This window comes from Chenopodium album, chromosome 25, assembly GCF_948465745.1.
Source record: "Chenopodium album chromosome 25, dcCheAlbu1.1, whole genome shotgun sequence".
NCBI classification, from domain to species: Eukaryota; Viridiplantae; Streptophyta; class Magnoliopsida; order Caryophyllales; family Amaranthaceae; genus Chenopodium; species Chenopodium album.
Window position 1 is genome coordinate 34956541 of NC_137858.1, and position 16743 is coordinate 34973283.

Here is a 16743-nt window from a genome sequence, read left to right on the forward strand (position 1 = left end):
AAGGAACTTTATGAATATTTTTACATCCAATAATTTAACACAATGACATTCCAGAGACAATTTTTATATTCTTAAGATGATTTTGCTTGAACACAATGACATTCCAGAGACAATTTTTCAATTTTAACCCCATCTTATTAGCTAAACTGATACATGTTGAGAACTTGAGATACATGAACTTTCTCCTACTCTATTAATACTGCTGGTTAAGATCCTTTTAATCAGATTTGTCAAAATAAGTACTGTGACTAAAATTGTCATAATAGCCTACCAGTTGGCAAATAAATGGAAAGTGCAAAAATACATGATTGAGAGATGCTTCTCTACTTCTCTTCATAAAACACAGATAAATCCCTGAATGTGTTTAGCCATGTATTTGGGGAAATATATGCAAATTCCAATCATGGAGATTGTAGGCGTCGTTTGAAGTGCGCCTACGTAAAAACATGGTGTGAATATGCTTGACACTCATAGGAAGTGGGAATTGACATATACGATTAGGGACACGATTAAGGACAAGGAAAGTAGGGAGCCGCTAACAAGTTTTTAAGGAACTTGTAAACCGTTCACGGATCATAAAAGACAACCACGATTAAGGGACAACGATAGGCAACAACGATTGACCCGTGAAGGTTACACCCCATTCATAATCCATGAGATTACTAACTCCATATGGTTCGGAACCACGAAAGGAGGATCGGGGATGATGGTACGAAGTGAGTCATGGAGTCACATTCGCCCGTATTGGCCTCTACTCGATTTTTATTGTGAAAAGTAATTCCTGCGATCTCAAAGGCATACAAAGAAAATATTCAATTCGCTCCAAACTATTATTATGCTAAATTGGTTGAATATTAATGCACACATATAATTCTAAAATATTAGTGATCACTTAATTAAACAACAAGATTAAAAAGGAACCTAAACCGGTTGTCCAAATTATCTTATTAGTCGTGATATTCAATTACATATTCCCCTTTAACATGCAATATGGTGATCATAAATAAATAATAGAATAAACATTAATATTGGAAGCAATTCCACAATAATAGCGTTAGTCAAATCAAATAATAATAATAATAATAATCATGATATTAGCAATATAAAATAATATAAGTAATTAAATTAATTACTCGTACTCCGCGCGTTCCTTTAAATTGCTACATCATGAATAAACTATTAGTAACTTCAATGAAAATATAAATCAAATGGAAATTAAATTAAATAAAAAGTAGAATTGATTTGGTCCAAACCCTCAGTTAATTCTACCTTTCACGCCTTGGTTTAAGTATAGAACTTCGGGTATTATATGGACTCCTTGGAGTGCTTAAGGGATATAAAATGAGAGAATGGGGTGGCTAGAGTTTAGGCTAAAGCAAGAGAATGATTTTTGGTGTAGGGAGAAAGAATAATTTTTGGTGTAGAAGAGAGGAAGATGATAAGTGTCATTTATGTCGCTATTTTTAGGAGTTTTCTAGTTAGTTTTTCATAGTTTTTCTATCTTTTTACTTGGTTTTAATAACGTTTTACTACATTTGTCATGTTTATGTGTGAAATGTCGTTATTGCTCAATTTTGGCTTTTCTTGCATATTTTGGTGGCTTATGACATTAGATTAAACTTTATTGGTTTACTCTTATGTTTAGGAACACTTGGATAAGTTCATTGCTCAAGATTGAAGAAATATAAAACATAAAAGAACAAGTAATGAAGAAATGTGCACTTGATTTGCAAAGATCATACTTCAAACGCTTATATCTTTTGATCTACAAAACATTTTGGGGCGATTCCAATTGGAGATGAAAGCTTATCTTGAGAGCTTTCCAACGACAGGTCACATGCTCAATTCCGATGTAAAACGTGGGAGATGTGCTCATTTGAAGCTGAGCAGTTTGCCCAGTCCGCAGCCAGGAGCGCCCGCTCCTCAAGGCCGCACGCCCGCTCCTCACAGGGTGTGCAATTTTGAAGTTTGGCAGAAAGTTTGGAGCGCCCGCTCCTGAGGGGGTGCACGCCCGCTCCTCTACGCGCTGCTCGACTTTTTGCGGAGCTTCCTAGGCAATTTAGTAAGGGCTATAAATAGATTTTTTGCTCATTTTAGAGGGGGGAATTCATATTTTCAGTAGTTTTAGGTTAGTTTTAGGTTTTTAGAGAGAGAAACTCTCAAATTTTGGAGAGAGAAAGTGAGAGAAACAATGGTTTTCATGGATTTTGGATAATCAAAGGAGGAATTTGATGATTTGAAGATCTCCATTTTATATCAATGAGCATTTCTTACTCTTTTCTCTCTTTATGCTTTATTAATTGCTTTGTTAATCATGTTTAAGTAGATTTCATTCTACTAGGTGTTGAGTGAAGCTTTGGTATGGTTAATTGAGTTACTTGAGATAAATTTGATGATAATTGTGTGATTAAATTGATTGAATTGATGATGGCATGTTGTTTGTTTTAGATTGGATTGATCTCCCAAGATAGCAAACTTAATTGCATGTTAGTTCTAGTTTGACAAGGGATTGTGAATTAGAATTTATGTATTTGATTGCATTTTGGGTAAATTTCTTCTATGCACCTAGTCAATGAGGGATCTAGGCTAGGAATTTGAGAGATTGCTCTTGAGTGTAATTAATTCTCATTTTAATTCTTTCTTTGCATGATTGATTATCAAATCGATTCCCATTAACTTGTTAATTGTTCAAAGTGGATCTTTGCCCCTAGTAGACTTTATAATATATTGATCTTTATATGTGTGTTAGTGTAGTTGTAGTGTCCACTATCCATAAACCGACTTCGGCGTAGCTTAAGCATTAGATCGAGAACAATCCAACATTACCGTTCCTTGTGGTTCGACTCCGAACTTACCACTAGACTTGTTTAGGGGTTAGTTTAGGATTATAATAAATTTTGTTTGGCCGTGAGGAGGTTAGTCGACGACCTAATTTCCCCGCGCTCAGAAGAGAGAATGATTTGATGATCAAGCTTGTTGATGATTGAAAAAGGGGAGATATGACCTCTATTTATAAGGAAAAAAGAGAGGGGTCGAATCAAGAAAATATAAGAATTCGAATCGGATAAAACTCTTGCGATAGACAGCAGTTTTTGCGGTTTTTGTTTTTATCATATCTTTTGATCCAGAAATCGGAATAAGATGAAAAAGATATCGTTGGAAAGCTCTTGAAGTCTACTTTCTAACCCAATTAGAATCAGATTAAAATATTTTGTAGAATAAAAGATATGACCGAAATAGTGGGACGGTGTCAGTTTTGGATAGAGTTTCGTATTTCTTTTATATCTTTTTCGTTATAGCTCGGAATTAATATTATAATATATCATTGGAAAGATAATTTCAAGAGCTATCCAACCATATAAAAATTAGATAAAAACTATGAAGCACGAAAATACTATCTGTCAATCTTTGAACGTCTTTCAATTCGAATTGAATTAGGATTTTCAAAAAGAAAAGTTTTATTCAATTTCAAACTCTTTAATCTTATCTTTTCAAAAAGGATAATTAAGATATTTAAGAAACTTATAGATGCTTCTAATTAATCCTAATTGGATTAGGATTGAGATTAAATCCTTTGGACCCTCCACATGATCATTGGGTCGTAGGTGGGCTTAGGTTCGGTTTGCACTCAGTTTAGTATTTTGGCCATAACTTATTCGTTATAACTCGGATTTGGGCTTATAATATATCGTTGGAAAGCTCTTTTGAAGCCCCATCCAAATATTTAACAATTGGACCCAAATTATGGACCAAAATAAACTGATCTAAACGTTTTTATAAAAAGAACACGAAATGAATGATTTTAAAGGACACGAAAAGAGGAAAATAAGTTATGATTTGGGAAAATGGGCTAAGAATTGGGTTGGTTTATGAAATTTATTGGGTAGAAACATGGATTTAAGCACTCCAAAGATTAAATACTTAACCCGACCAATAACGGCGGTGAAAGGTGTTCATCATCGGGTTTGGTTTTGGAGAGACATTTTTAGGTGTCTACAGAGATGTAAAAGGAAAGGCTGCTGAAGAGGAAGCAGCTTAGTAGCGTTCTACGCTTCGTTTTTTCGCTGTTCAGATATAATACTCCAAACTAAGTTCCGTAGATATGAAGGTAAAATATGTGCATGTAGAAGCCATTTATTTCCAATAAAATTGTGAAGCTGTATGCACATATAGTTATATACACAAAAAATTTTACAATACAGCATCATCGATGAGGATATCCCATTAAGCACGAGCACCTGCATTGCAATCAGTGGACATCTGGTAGCAGCTTTAATAACATCCCAAGTGTTTCAGAGTACTGGTTTTCATTCCCAGAAAAGGCCATAGCCTGCCAAACACGACACTGTTAAGACCAGCCAAAAGTCCAAATCAACAAAGACAAGTGACAAAATGGCATTTAGATGAGGATTTTATGCAGTTTTAAAATTCTGGCAATCGCCTATCAACAATAGTGTTGGTTGGCTACAACAGAACATAAATTTTTAACTATAGCTTGTAGAAACATGTACTAACATGTAAGCCATTCAACAACGTATTCCCTCTGGTCGGAAAGGAGTGTTGTTTAGGATCCTCATTTTCAAGTCCGAGTGTTGTTTAGCAGTAGTTACCTAACTTTTCGAAGTTCCAACCTTAACCTAATAATCAAATTTTAAATTAAGGTTAGCTATCATCAAAATATTAATGTTTCATCTTTTCAATATTCACCTACAATTTTAAATCTACATGTTTCCAAACCAGAGGGAGCAATGTAGAGCTGAGTGAGCCTGGATACACCAAGGGACCCTTCAATAAGATTATGAATGGCGAGATCTGAATGTCAGACTGAGAACAAATGCCAGTATAAACAATATCCTTCATTCCAAAAAAAACTCTTCCCACTTTCTATCATAAACAAAGGAATCTGAACAAAGTAGATACAAGTGCTTGTGATTACATTATGTGAGTTAAAAAAAAATGAATTATTACCATAACCTGGACCAGGTTGAGGTAAAATAACAGTATTTCTTTGACAAAAAATTGAAACAAAGCAAAATCACGAAGAAATTTAAGAAACGACCTAAAAGGGAAAGTGGGAACAACATTATGTAACGGAGCGAGGGAGTATAAAGCATGCCTAGGGAGGGGTACTTGGTTTAAGTGAACATTCTGGTCCAAACTCAATTTTTAGTTGCAAACATGCATTTTCCAACTCTGAACACGAACTGGCCCAAACCAAAAGTTACCCAACCCTGAAGTTCCTGATATGACATGTCTTATCAAAATTGCAACCATAAAATTAATATGCACACGAAGTATTAAAAAAGAACTGAAAGTGTAAGTGTTGAGCAATAGATTTCATGGACAAACCAATTACACAGAGATAAAGGATTCTTATGTTGATAAATATCTAGTTTTTAGAATCATATATATTATTTATGAATCTCTTTTTTTTCATACAAGATTGGATTACTCCCTCAAAAAAAAAAAAAAAAAAAAAAGATTGGATTATACTAGACATACCAAAATATTGAGGCCTGGAGAAGATTTGACAAGGAAGAAACAATGTTGTAGCATACAGGCCAAGTCAAAGCAGATGAATCGTTCATTGACCAGACAAATCTGCAGTAATGATGAAAAAAAAAAAGTCAAGCCAGATGCAACAATAGTGAAGACCATTGAGAGAAAACATGAAAATATAAAGCTTACTTTCCAAGCATGCAAATCCAACCCTTGACTAAGCAAGACTGCTCGATGACTATGGCTTTAGTTTAAGGGTGGAATTGTGGCAAGGCTTTTTTTTTGGGACCAAGGCTTTGTTGTTGTACTTGGGGAGTGGGGAGGGGATGAGTGCAAGTGGATAGCATCTTTATTTAAATTCATTTATTCCCTACCCGCATTTTCTTCAATTGTCATCCACCACCACCCAGCAAGCAGCAGTTGAAACCAGAGAGATTAAGATTAATACTCATTAAAGTTTATCAACAGTCACATGCCGAGATGGAACTCAAATCTTAATTTCCGTCCAAAATATTGTGAAGCCAACAGGTATCAAGTATTTTGAAGCCAACAAGTGTAGCGGGAACTTGGAAGATCTACATTAATGCTCATTAGGGTTGAACTTGCTCCAAGCTTCCTGCACATAGCCGAAAACAGAAATTATACCAGATGATTTTTTTACTGTTCTGAACTTTTCAATAAACATGGCTATCAAAAAGGCAAGATAAAGGCCATTCAAGAGTACTGTAAAATGACTGAAAACATGTCCATAAGAGTGACCTCCAAGTCCAACATGATTGCACACAGTACAATTTACATTGCCTAATATACTGTCACTAGAGTTGGGACGGAAAAACAACAAAGCCTTAATCCCAAAATGATTTGGGGTCAGCTAATACGTCATAAGGAATCATACGGTATAACGAAACGGACATAACAAAACCATCATTTAAAAGAGTTTGAAAAAAGGTGATTAAAGAGAGTAAACGAAAGAGCATTTAAGAAAAAATAAGGGAGTTTTAAAAGAGAAACAAGAATAAAACTCAAATAAGTTCATAAAACATAAATGCTCTTCCTAATTCTAACAAATATTAAGATCATATTATCAAACTAATAGTGAAGTCAGGCAAAAATTTGGAATAAATGCTCTTCCTAATTTTAACAAATATTAAGCAAGTTAAAACAGTAAGAATGGTGAGGCATTACAGAGCAAGGAAGATCATATGATCAATACGCACCTTCAAAAGATCAAAAACTTTTTCGCATATGTACTTCTGCTGAATGGATGCACCTCGTTGTTGCAATTTATCAGGATGAACGCAAAGTGTAGCTTTCTTATAAGATTTTCTGACAGCAGTCGCAGCCACCAAATCAGTGAGGGAAACAGGCTGCCATCCACTATCAGGACCCAATATCTGCACATGAATATATTTAGTTGAATTATCATCAAATATATCTAAAAGATGTTGTAGATAAGAATAGAATAGAAACGCCAAGATTTCAGAAAAGGCCTGAACCAAAAAAAAAGTTGTTTTATGATATATGGAAAACTCTAAGAAAAATATTGTGCAACATGTGCCTCCAATGAATTGAAATTCAAAAGATAAAATTAAAACAAAACAAACATTTTAGAATTCAAATTTCATGTAGTGCACTTTTGTAAAATGGAAAAAAGTAGAAAATTGATGGTGCAAAACTACAATTTGATGTTCTGGTAAACTAAAAAAAATATATACCTAACCAAACGCCACTCACTCATCTAACAAAAACCAAAAGATGGGTACAAGTTTTATTGAAAGAGTATTTACTTAGAAATGGTCAAGGGATTCAATTCAAGGTAAACAGAGATATGAGAGAGAAAGAGGGCAATACGGATTTGATACACATTCATGGGCAATGTTAATTATTCATCTTACATATTGTAGTGTTGAAAGCAGTGCACGCAGGTTTCCTTCCTTTCCAGTGGACCACCGTTTGACCTCAGAATCCAGAGAATCTGCCAGTATCTGGAATAAATAGTAGACCATGAAACTTTGATAGCAGGCTCATAAGAAAGTAAGCAACTAATCAAAAACTCACAAAGAACCAAACAGAGCGCCACCTAACAATACCATAGTACTTCTAAAGAGATTACCACCTACGGCAATTTATTCTATTTTCCTTTTACATTAGAACCTCGAAAAGAAATTGACTAGCATAAAACATCACAACTAATAATAAAAAGTGTATATATATATATATATATACTTTTTATTATGAGCCTGCATTCTAACCCAAAATATTACTTACATTTTTGGCAGCTTGCTCCTTCTGAGCTAAGATATCACGCTTATTCTTCTCTTCAAGAGCATTAGTCTGACAAAGAATGATTATGAATTCTTAAAATGAATGGATATTTACAGCTCTGTGTCAGAAATTTATCATAAAAAATGAGCAAAAACATACTGCTCGTTCCATTGTTTGTTTCTGCCTTTCCAATCTAGCTTTGCGCCTTTGAGTTGATTCAACATCAGCTCCATCAAATTTTTCTGCATATAAACAAGTCCAGATGTTGAATGGCTACAATTCAGGCACGTGAAAGAATTACCAGTATCAGAACACATACCACTGTTATTTGAGGAATCTGAACTTCTTGAGCTCTGACATTTTGGCTCCTGCGACAGATTAAAAGGTCAGCAAGTCACTATATAGAGACAAGTACCATATATGAATTAAAACACATAAACAACATTTACCAATGATGAATTTTTCTCAGATGAATATCTTCCTACCTGTTCTCTTGATCTGTGAAAAGCTTTCTCTGATAAAGCCCTTTGCAGTGCTCGCTCCCGAGCCTCTGATGTAGCTCTTTCTACAGCAGCACGCTCTGCTTTTAGTTTTGCTTCCACTGAGGCCTTATCTAACGAGGAAGTTGCCTCAGAAGAAACCTTACCCAGCTTCTCTTGAATTCCAGCTGCTACTTTATGGCGTGCCTCCACATTTGGTCTCTCTGCTGCATCTTTTCTCGCCCTTTCCCTGGCTTCAGCAAATGCTCGCTCCCTAGCTTCACGAATTGCCCTTTCAACTGCTATTTTTTCTTTCTCTCTCGCCTTTTCTTTCCTGTTTAAATCATCATGGTTACTGAGGTGTTCCTTTACTGGTTCTACTTTGTTGTGTACATCATCCTTCTCCTGTGAAGTAGACATGCTATTAAGTTTTCCATGCTTCTCTTCACAACCCTTCACATTGGATTCTTGATCCATCTCTACTGTCAGCCCAACATCTTCATTAATTCTTAATTGCTGACCTGCTCCTACTTTTTCTCCGCCCTCAAACCATCTTCTCCTTCTCGGAGCTGTTTCTCCATTCTGCTTGCTATTTTCCCCATTAATTGCTACATCAGACTTCACTCCATTTATAGATTCTTCACATTTGGTTTTCATATCAAGGCATTCGTCTGAGGTGTTATGCATTACCGACTCATTAACATTGTTAAGAGGCACCTCCAAATTCACTTTAATACCTTCAAAAAGGGACAGAGGCTCAGGAGCTCCCTGTTCCCCTCTTTTAACAAACCATTTTCTTCTGGTAGGAGTTGTTTCAACAGTATTTTTGACACCATCCTGATTGGAAGGAATATCAGCATCTTTCCCAGTTTTAAGCTCTGCAACACTGCAATCTAGTTCATCAGCATGGATTTCTACGCTTCCAGATAACTCAGATTCATCCAATATCTCCTGCTCTATCTCCAGATCTGTTCGGTTACCTTCCAGGATGCTAGGACGGTCAGCTGTCCCAATAATCCCACTGTTATCAAACCATCTTCTTCTCCTGTGGCCAGCTTCAGCACCAGACCTCTCCGCATCCTGATCACTTCCTGTATCAAACTCCCCTACATGCAGGTTGTCCCCAGGTTCATGCAGCAAGTCATTTTGATTTTCCAAATTATCCTGAGATTCAGGTTCCACGACTTTCACATTGACATCCTTTTGCTCAAGAGACATGTCCGATTCACTGTCAAATGCAACAAGATTTTCATGCGGAAGTGTTCTGATGTTACCATTTAGATCCTTCTGAATCACATTTTTATCATGTTCCATGTTAATTTCAGTTGACACAGATGTAAGCACAGGCTCTTCAACAATCAACTCCCTAGCTGTTTGAGCTGATACTGGAGGCCATTCTCCAATCAACCCACTTTCCGTTTGAGCCGGTACTGGATTTTCTAAATCCATTTCAGGTTCGGAAGAAGAACTAGACATTTCCATCATCCTCTCAATCTCTTCATCAGCATATACTGCTTCTGTAATCTTGGAACTGTCCATAACAAAACTACAGGCTTCCCCTTTGCTTAAATATTCATTTTCTTTCTGCTTGTGTTCCCCTTCAGCTGAAACAACGAAACTTGATTGCAGAGTCACTCCTTCTGCAGTTTCCTCTATTGGCTCAATATGATCAGTTTCACTCTGTTTAACTTTAATATCTTCCCAACCATATTTTTGTCTAGAAACTTCTTCAATGTGACTGCTTTCTCGTTGATCACTATCATTCTTCAAGGTTTCTCCTACCAGGTTAAACTCTTCCACAATCTCTACATTCCCATGCTGTTTTTTATTTTCCTTTAGCACTTCACAGTCACCATCATAGTCAGTTTTCTCTAAAATATTTTCACACCAATGAGAATTGTCTGTCGATACCTCCCTGAATTCCTCATTCAGACTAATATCATTGCCCTTTCCACAAATTACATTATTTCTTTCATGCCCAGCCTGTGTACAAAGTTCCTTCACACTGTCATTACTTTCTTCATTAATATCACCTAAATGAATCTCACACAAATCACCCTGCCCATCAACGTCATGAGTGAGTCCTTTGCCATCATGCTCAGCAATGGTATAAGGTTCCTCCACTATTTCATGAAATTCATCATCACAAGACCCTGCGTAGTCCTTACTAATTGTATCATCTTGCCAGTCATCTTCACAAGCTGGTACCTTTTCGTCATGTGCATCCATGGAACAATGCTCTTCCACCATCTCAACTTTTTCTTCATTGACGGAGCAAGTATTGCTGTTTCTATTCATTAAACCTTCCCTTCCCTCTTCATGAGAGATTTCCGTTTCATTATCCTCAATCAGAGAACAAGGCTCGTCCACTGTCTTGTCATTTTCATCATCACTAGAATCTAAGCCATTCATTTTATATACATCATCTTGCCTCTTAGTATCACGAGCCACAAATTTATCACCGGAATCCTGTTGCTCTTCATCGTGCCATGCTCTGTGTTCAATTTTCACCTCCTTTATCACTTGCTCTTGTCCATTCTCCATCTCACGCTCTCTAATTTCTAGTGGTCCCGTCTCTTCTATTTTTGGATCAGGAGGATCGCATGAGATCTGATTCCTATAAGCAAAGAACTGAAAGTTTTCTGAACTAGAGCCTTCAGTATCTGGAATGAAACCAACAGTGTTTACAGCTTTGTTCTGCTTAACACTGTCACTGAAGCTACTTATTGATTCGTTCTCCTCTGGAACCAGAGCCTCTGATGCAAACTGTACCGTATTTTCCCCATTCATCACTTTGCCAGCACTTGCAATGCCATGATTTACTTCTAATCCTTTTTGCTTAAGAGCCTCACGATCATCGAAAGTATGTTCAACTTCTTCCAGTTGCTGCCGAAGTTCAATATTAGCTTCCATTTCCTTCAAATCCTCTTTCTTCTCAGAATCAGTCTCAGTCTCAGTCTGCCAAGACATAAAGCTAGCTAGTCTATTCTTCACTCCACTTATAAGTTGATTAAGGTGCTTTGCTGCTTCCCATTCTCCTTCTTGTTTATCATCCCCTCCAATCAAGTTTGACTTCCTTGCACCACTTTCAGTGAGTTCCCCGTTCATAACAGAATTCTTTTGGTCTTCAAAAACTGGGAGCGCCTGGGCTTCACAAACTGGGGGCACCTGGTCTTCAAAAACTGGATGCGCTTCAGCATTCTCTACCACCCTCTTTCTTTCTAAAGGTGAACATGGTTGCATGTCTCTATCTACAGCAGGAGAACAATGACGCATTTCAGGTTGTTTAAAATTGTTAATCTCATTGGCTAGTCCCCTCTTCTTGGACACTTTCACCTTCAAAGTATCCTTAAACCTCAAGTTGGTAGAGCCATGGCACTCTCGCTCCAAGAATGCCTTTGCCAACCGAATTCTCATTTCAGCTTCCTCGATTGCTCTCTGCAAAACAGCTACAGAAACTGCAGCAGCTGAGTTTACATCTAACTCCTCGGCAAGGGGTGGTATTGCACCTACAGTGCTTCTGTATGGATTCTTTTGGGAACTCTTTGAGCTTGAGTTATCTGATACCTTATAATGGCTCTCAACAGGAAAGAATCTAGGCAGACTTGAAGAAGGATACATCATAGAGGGCTGTGCTTTAACTTGGGCAGCACTAGGATCATGTGATGCATCAAATGAATAAGAACCGCCAAAACGAGGTTTTCTCTTAGGTCCTTCATCACGCTCACAAGAAGGCTTATAATCACCAAGGTCTATGCTGGCCATCCTGGAACGCCTATCTTTCTTCTTAACCTCATCACAACCAATGGCAATCTCAGCATTATCCTTTACCACCTTAGATGGCCCTGCTGCCTGAGATGGTTCATGAGAGGCATCAATTGAAGCTGACTCACTCAATCCTGATTCTTTCTGAAAGAGTGGATCACACTGGCCATTCTGTCTGTTAGCACCAAAATCCAAGCAAGTATTACCTGAATGCCTGCTTTGCTCTTTTTCCAGGTCAACACCTACGCTAGGTTGTGTTTCACCGCTCAGCACAGATGTTGTGCTAGACAGGGTCTTTTGAGTAGGGCCGAGTTCATTGGACAACGAAGACTCTGGTCGTGCTTCTGGTTTTATTGAATGATTGGATTCCTGAAACGGATGAGCATTAGCTGAGTGTGTTGCACTGCTAGTGCTATTAAAGCTCAATTTGTTAATCTTAGTTCCTGAAAGCTTTGTGTTGTCAACTGATTTGCAGAATCCATTTGTTGCAGTGTTACTGGACTGGCATGTGCCACGAGATTTATCAACTGAAAATGAACCACTCATACCAGATACTTTCTGAAGGCCAGAATCACTGAAATTATTCTGTTTGACTGCACCAAGATCCAAACTAGTATGCCTGGCATGCTTCCCTTGCTTGGAGTCTGTGTCTACCGAATCATATTTGATCACAGGTGTTTGACTAGACAGGGTCTTCTGAGTAGCAGTCACTTCATGCAATGAATAAGCACGAGCATGAGTTACTTTTCTTGGCCCTCCAGTAGCGTTCACAACCACTTTATTCCCATGCTCAAATTGCTTTGTATTGTTAAATGATGGACAAAATCCATTTGTCAGTGACTGGCCATCATAACATTGGCCTGAAATCTCGGGGTAGGTGGCATCCGTGGTTTGCCCTTGGCTCCTAAAACTGAAAAATATTAAAGCTTATGGTCACTGTTAATGCAGTCAATACATGAATTAATACATGCAAACACGGGAGTATCATGTACGTGTTTGTGAGCAGAAAATAGTTAGAAAACAGGGTGGAATTGGTGACTGGAGAACATATATTACTGTTGAGAGAAAACGATGTCACATATAATAGACCTCTAAACAGGAAATGTATCCAGGTTTAGTAGTTCCAAGGAAATTTAATAACAAAGCTTCTTATAAAAGTAATCAATTTATAAATAGCAGTAGTTAGTTGTCCAATACAGTCAAAACGAATTAGGATGTTCAGGATTACATAAGTCGGACTGTCAAACTCTGGTAAGATCGTGAGACAAAAATTTTAAGAGGACTTTATAATACATCCACTGTTTGATGAGGTAACTACCAACCACTCCATACCTTACAGAAGTATATACGACCAAATTATTTGGTTCCTAACAAAAGGTCAATAAGGAGACGTCACTTTCATCTCTATGTTCATTAATCTCGCATTCTCGCCATCAGAGTTACTCTAATAAACCTGGCCTGTCTGTTGGAAGTTTGGAAGTAATATTTATTTTCAGTACATTTCAGATTTCACAAACATGTCCAACTAGTCTGTATACTCTGTAATTCATCTAGTAACATGATAGTCTAATACAAAAGACCAATGCCATGTACTCCAAGACACCTCCCAGAAGATTACTACTCCCTCCGTTCCCTAATGTTCTTTATGTTTGGAATTATGCGCGGTTATTAAGAAATTATGTAAAGTAGAGGTATATTGGAATATTTCAATGATTGAAAGTACAATTTTATTGAAAAAAACAATGTAGTGCATGTGGGGTGAAGAAAGTTAAGGAGAGAGGAGAGAGAAAGGAATAAAAGTTGGCAAAAAGTAGAAGAGAGATGAGAGAGAAAGTAATAATGAGTATTGAAAACTCATTAAAATATTATAAAAAGTACATTTGCACATGAAAAGTGAAGGGCAATTGAGTATTTAAATTGTAAAGCAAGGGTAATTTTGTCTAAAATCATTGACTTAAAAAGGAAATATCCTAAATGTAAAGAATAAAAAGGAACACCCTAAATGGAAACGTAAAAAACAAATGGGAACGGAGGGAGTAGTAATTAGTGTATCTGCGTCGTGTACTTTAACCTACATCAACTTTAGGATCCCAACACTCAAACTTCCACGAAGAGCTAGCAACACCTTTCATAAGGAAAACTTTTCACTTCTTAAAATACTTCCAACTTTCAGGGGCATAAAAGAAGTTCACAATTTCCCTCGGTATACATATTATCTTTGATCATAATTATACCACTTATTCCTTGAGCCACCCCGCACCCGCTAGCCTGGAAGCTACATTCAACTACAAATAGACACCCACGTCTTTCATTTGTTTACCCCCTCCATCGAAATCAAAATAACGACCCATTTGGTAAGAAGTAATTAAACTAATCAATTTTTGGTGTTTAGAGTGCCACAAGGGTGAGGGTGAGAATCGATCCCAACATCTCTAGGAACCGGGAGGGAAGCTCTCACCACTTGAGCTATCCCTCACTGTCTAATTAAACTAATCAATAGCTACATTGACAGTGTAATACGTAGTATCAATTACATGTGACAACTATATCCAAACAGAACATATTACAAACATAAAAACGACCTATTTGATAAGTGATAATTAAATTATCAACAAAAATGGCATTATTGAAGAATAAAATCAACCAACTAACATAACACATCAACATTCAAAAGTTCACCCAATAATTGTAATCATTTAATTTATTTTTTAAAAAAAAAACATAAAAATATAAAATATACCTTGGCAAAATATGAGCAGCAGATGAAGTTTTGGGTTTCTTCTTCAACTGATCAAATAACTCCTCACCATCTGGCAAACCAAAACTATGACTATCATCTCCAAAAACACCACCATAATCAAAACTCCCTTTCTCGTTCTCTTTCTCTTTCTCTTTCGGAGGAAGGTCGAGGATGGGAATCGACGAATACGAAATGCTCCAAACGCCATTGTTCGATTTCGAGGACCCGAAAACTTCAGCATAATCATCTTCCATGAAAGAGGCTGATGATTTCACCTTACTAGGAGATGAAGAAGCGAAAACGTCGTCGTATATGTGCTTGAAAGAAGTAGAGCTAGAACTTACTCCATTGTTGCTAAAGCTTGGTGGCTTCTTCTTGCTGGTGGAATGAGAAAATGACGACCCACTTGCTGCTCGCTTTACTTCCGCCATTGTTGATTAATTCTTCTTGCTCTACATCATTGGATCTTAATATAATTAGTATAAATAAATAAATTGTTTATGGGTTTTTCTCCAATTTATACTATAAGAAAAACCCAGAAAAGATTATTTCAAACTACAGCTTAAATTATAAATATTTTGAAGAAAATCCCAGAAATTTCACCCCAGAAAAAATGTAATCTAAACCTTATTTGGAGTTTACTGACATTTATATTATTTAAATAAATGAAAACGCAGAAAGGGGAGTTAAATTAAACCTTAATGTGTTTAAAAATTGGGGGAAATCCCAAAAATTAAAACTTGGGATTAATTGAAGCGAAAGTCCATTTTCTGGAAAAATTAAATGCAAAGAACAAAAATGGAGGTTTTGGTTTTGGTTTTGGTATTGGGTTTTGAAAGAGTTGCAGAGGAGAGAGAAAGTATGATTGAGAGGAGAGAGAAAGAAGAGGTAACAAAACTTGTTAACATTGCTTTTTGTAGCTTCAATCAATCATACGAGTATTCATGCTGGATATTATACCGCGTTTTAATTTTCTCACATTTTTAATTCGGAGTTATTTTGTGTTAATTTTTTTTTTTTTGCTAAATTAATATTTTTAGTAATAATACTCTGTATTTTGGATTTTTGGTAATTAGTCAAAGTGAGAGTTGATGTACTAGTCAACTCAATCGTATTTTTGTTGTGTAAAATTAGGTCAAGTTTTATAATTTCCAATAAATTAAATTACTTGTATGGTAGCTACTTGTTCCAACAAACAATGTGATTGTTGAGTATAACATGTAAACTTAACCAATTTTGAAAATGATTGATGTTTAAAAGAACATGTACTGGAAGAACGATTTTGGTTTGGTCGTTTTTAAAACAATCTAGACTTTTTGTTAATGTTTTTGAACAGGTTACTATTACTCTGATCTAGCAAATTTAATTTAAAGTAATTTATATTTATTTAATTTTTTTTTTTGAAGAAAAAAGTAATTTATATTTAAGACATCTCTTGAATACCGTAAAAAGTCAAATAGAACAAACAAATAGGGATAGAAGGCGTAACACGGTAAGATACACGGAGTAGTTATCTAGGAAATTGAGTTTACTTATATGAATTTTTTATTATGCATCTAGACATGAAACTTAGGACCTGTTCACATTTACTTAATTTCAGTTCAGTCCAGTTCAGTTCAGCTCTAATCAGTTCAGTTCAGCTCCAATCAGTTCAGTTCAGTTCAGCTCCTAATTTCTCTCTCACACAAAATATTCATTTCAGCTCAGTTCAGTTCAGTGCAGTTCTGTTTTGCTCCAATAAGTTCAGTTCAGCTCAGTAAATGTGAACAGGCCCTTAGTTGATTAAATTAGTTATTCGATAACTATTACTCTTTTTTTCTTTTTTTTTTTTAAAAAAAAAAAGTATTACTATATATTTTGTGTACCATAAGCACAGTATAGTATGCGATGGGTATACACGACATGCCAACAATACAAACAATTTAAGCAATTATATTGTTGAGTATCTTGTAAACTTAACAAATTAATAGAGTGATTGTAATCGACTAGGATTGA

The 16743-nt window shown here is 36.2% G+C and overlaps 1 protein-coding gene across 8 annotated transcripts; it reads right to left on the reverse strand.

Annotated features, from left to right (window-relative positions):
* Positions 1 to 4075: 4075 nt before the first annotated feature.
* LOC145613344 (uncharacterized) lies at positions 4076 to 15659 on the reverse strand. Of its 8 annotated transcripts, none has more exons than XM_081668433.1 (12): positions 15446 to 15659; positions 14749 to 15200; positions 8250 to 12918; positions 8084 to 8132; positions 7924 to 8006; positions 7768 to 7833; positions 7395 to 7484; positions 6717 to 6893; positions 5874 to 6115; positions 5503 to 5601; positions 4516 to 4637; positions 4076 to 4330 (listed from the first exon to the last, which is right to left on the reverse strand). In XM_081668433.1, exons 2-9 carry the CDS (start codon positions 15177 to 15179, stop codon positions 6080 to 6082), a joined length of 5601 nt encoding a protein of 1866 aa, XP_081524559.1. In that variant the 5' UTR covers positions 15180 to 15200; positions 15446 to 15659; the 3' UTR covers positions 4076 to 4330; positions 4516 to 4637; positions 5503 to 5601; positions 5874 to 6079. The 8 variants fall into 8 exon arrangements, with proteins under 8 accessions (XP_081524559.1, XP_081524555.1, XP_081524558.1 ...); XM_081668429.1 differs by having other exon boundaries at positions 5689 to 6115; XM_081668432.1 differs by lacking the exon at positions 4516 to 4637.
* Positions 15660 to 16743: the final 1084 nt, after the last annotated feature.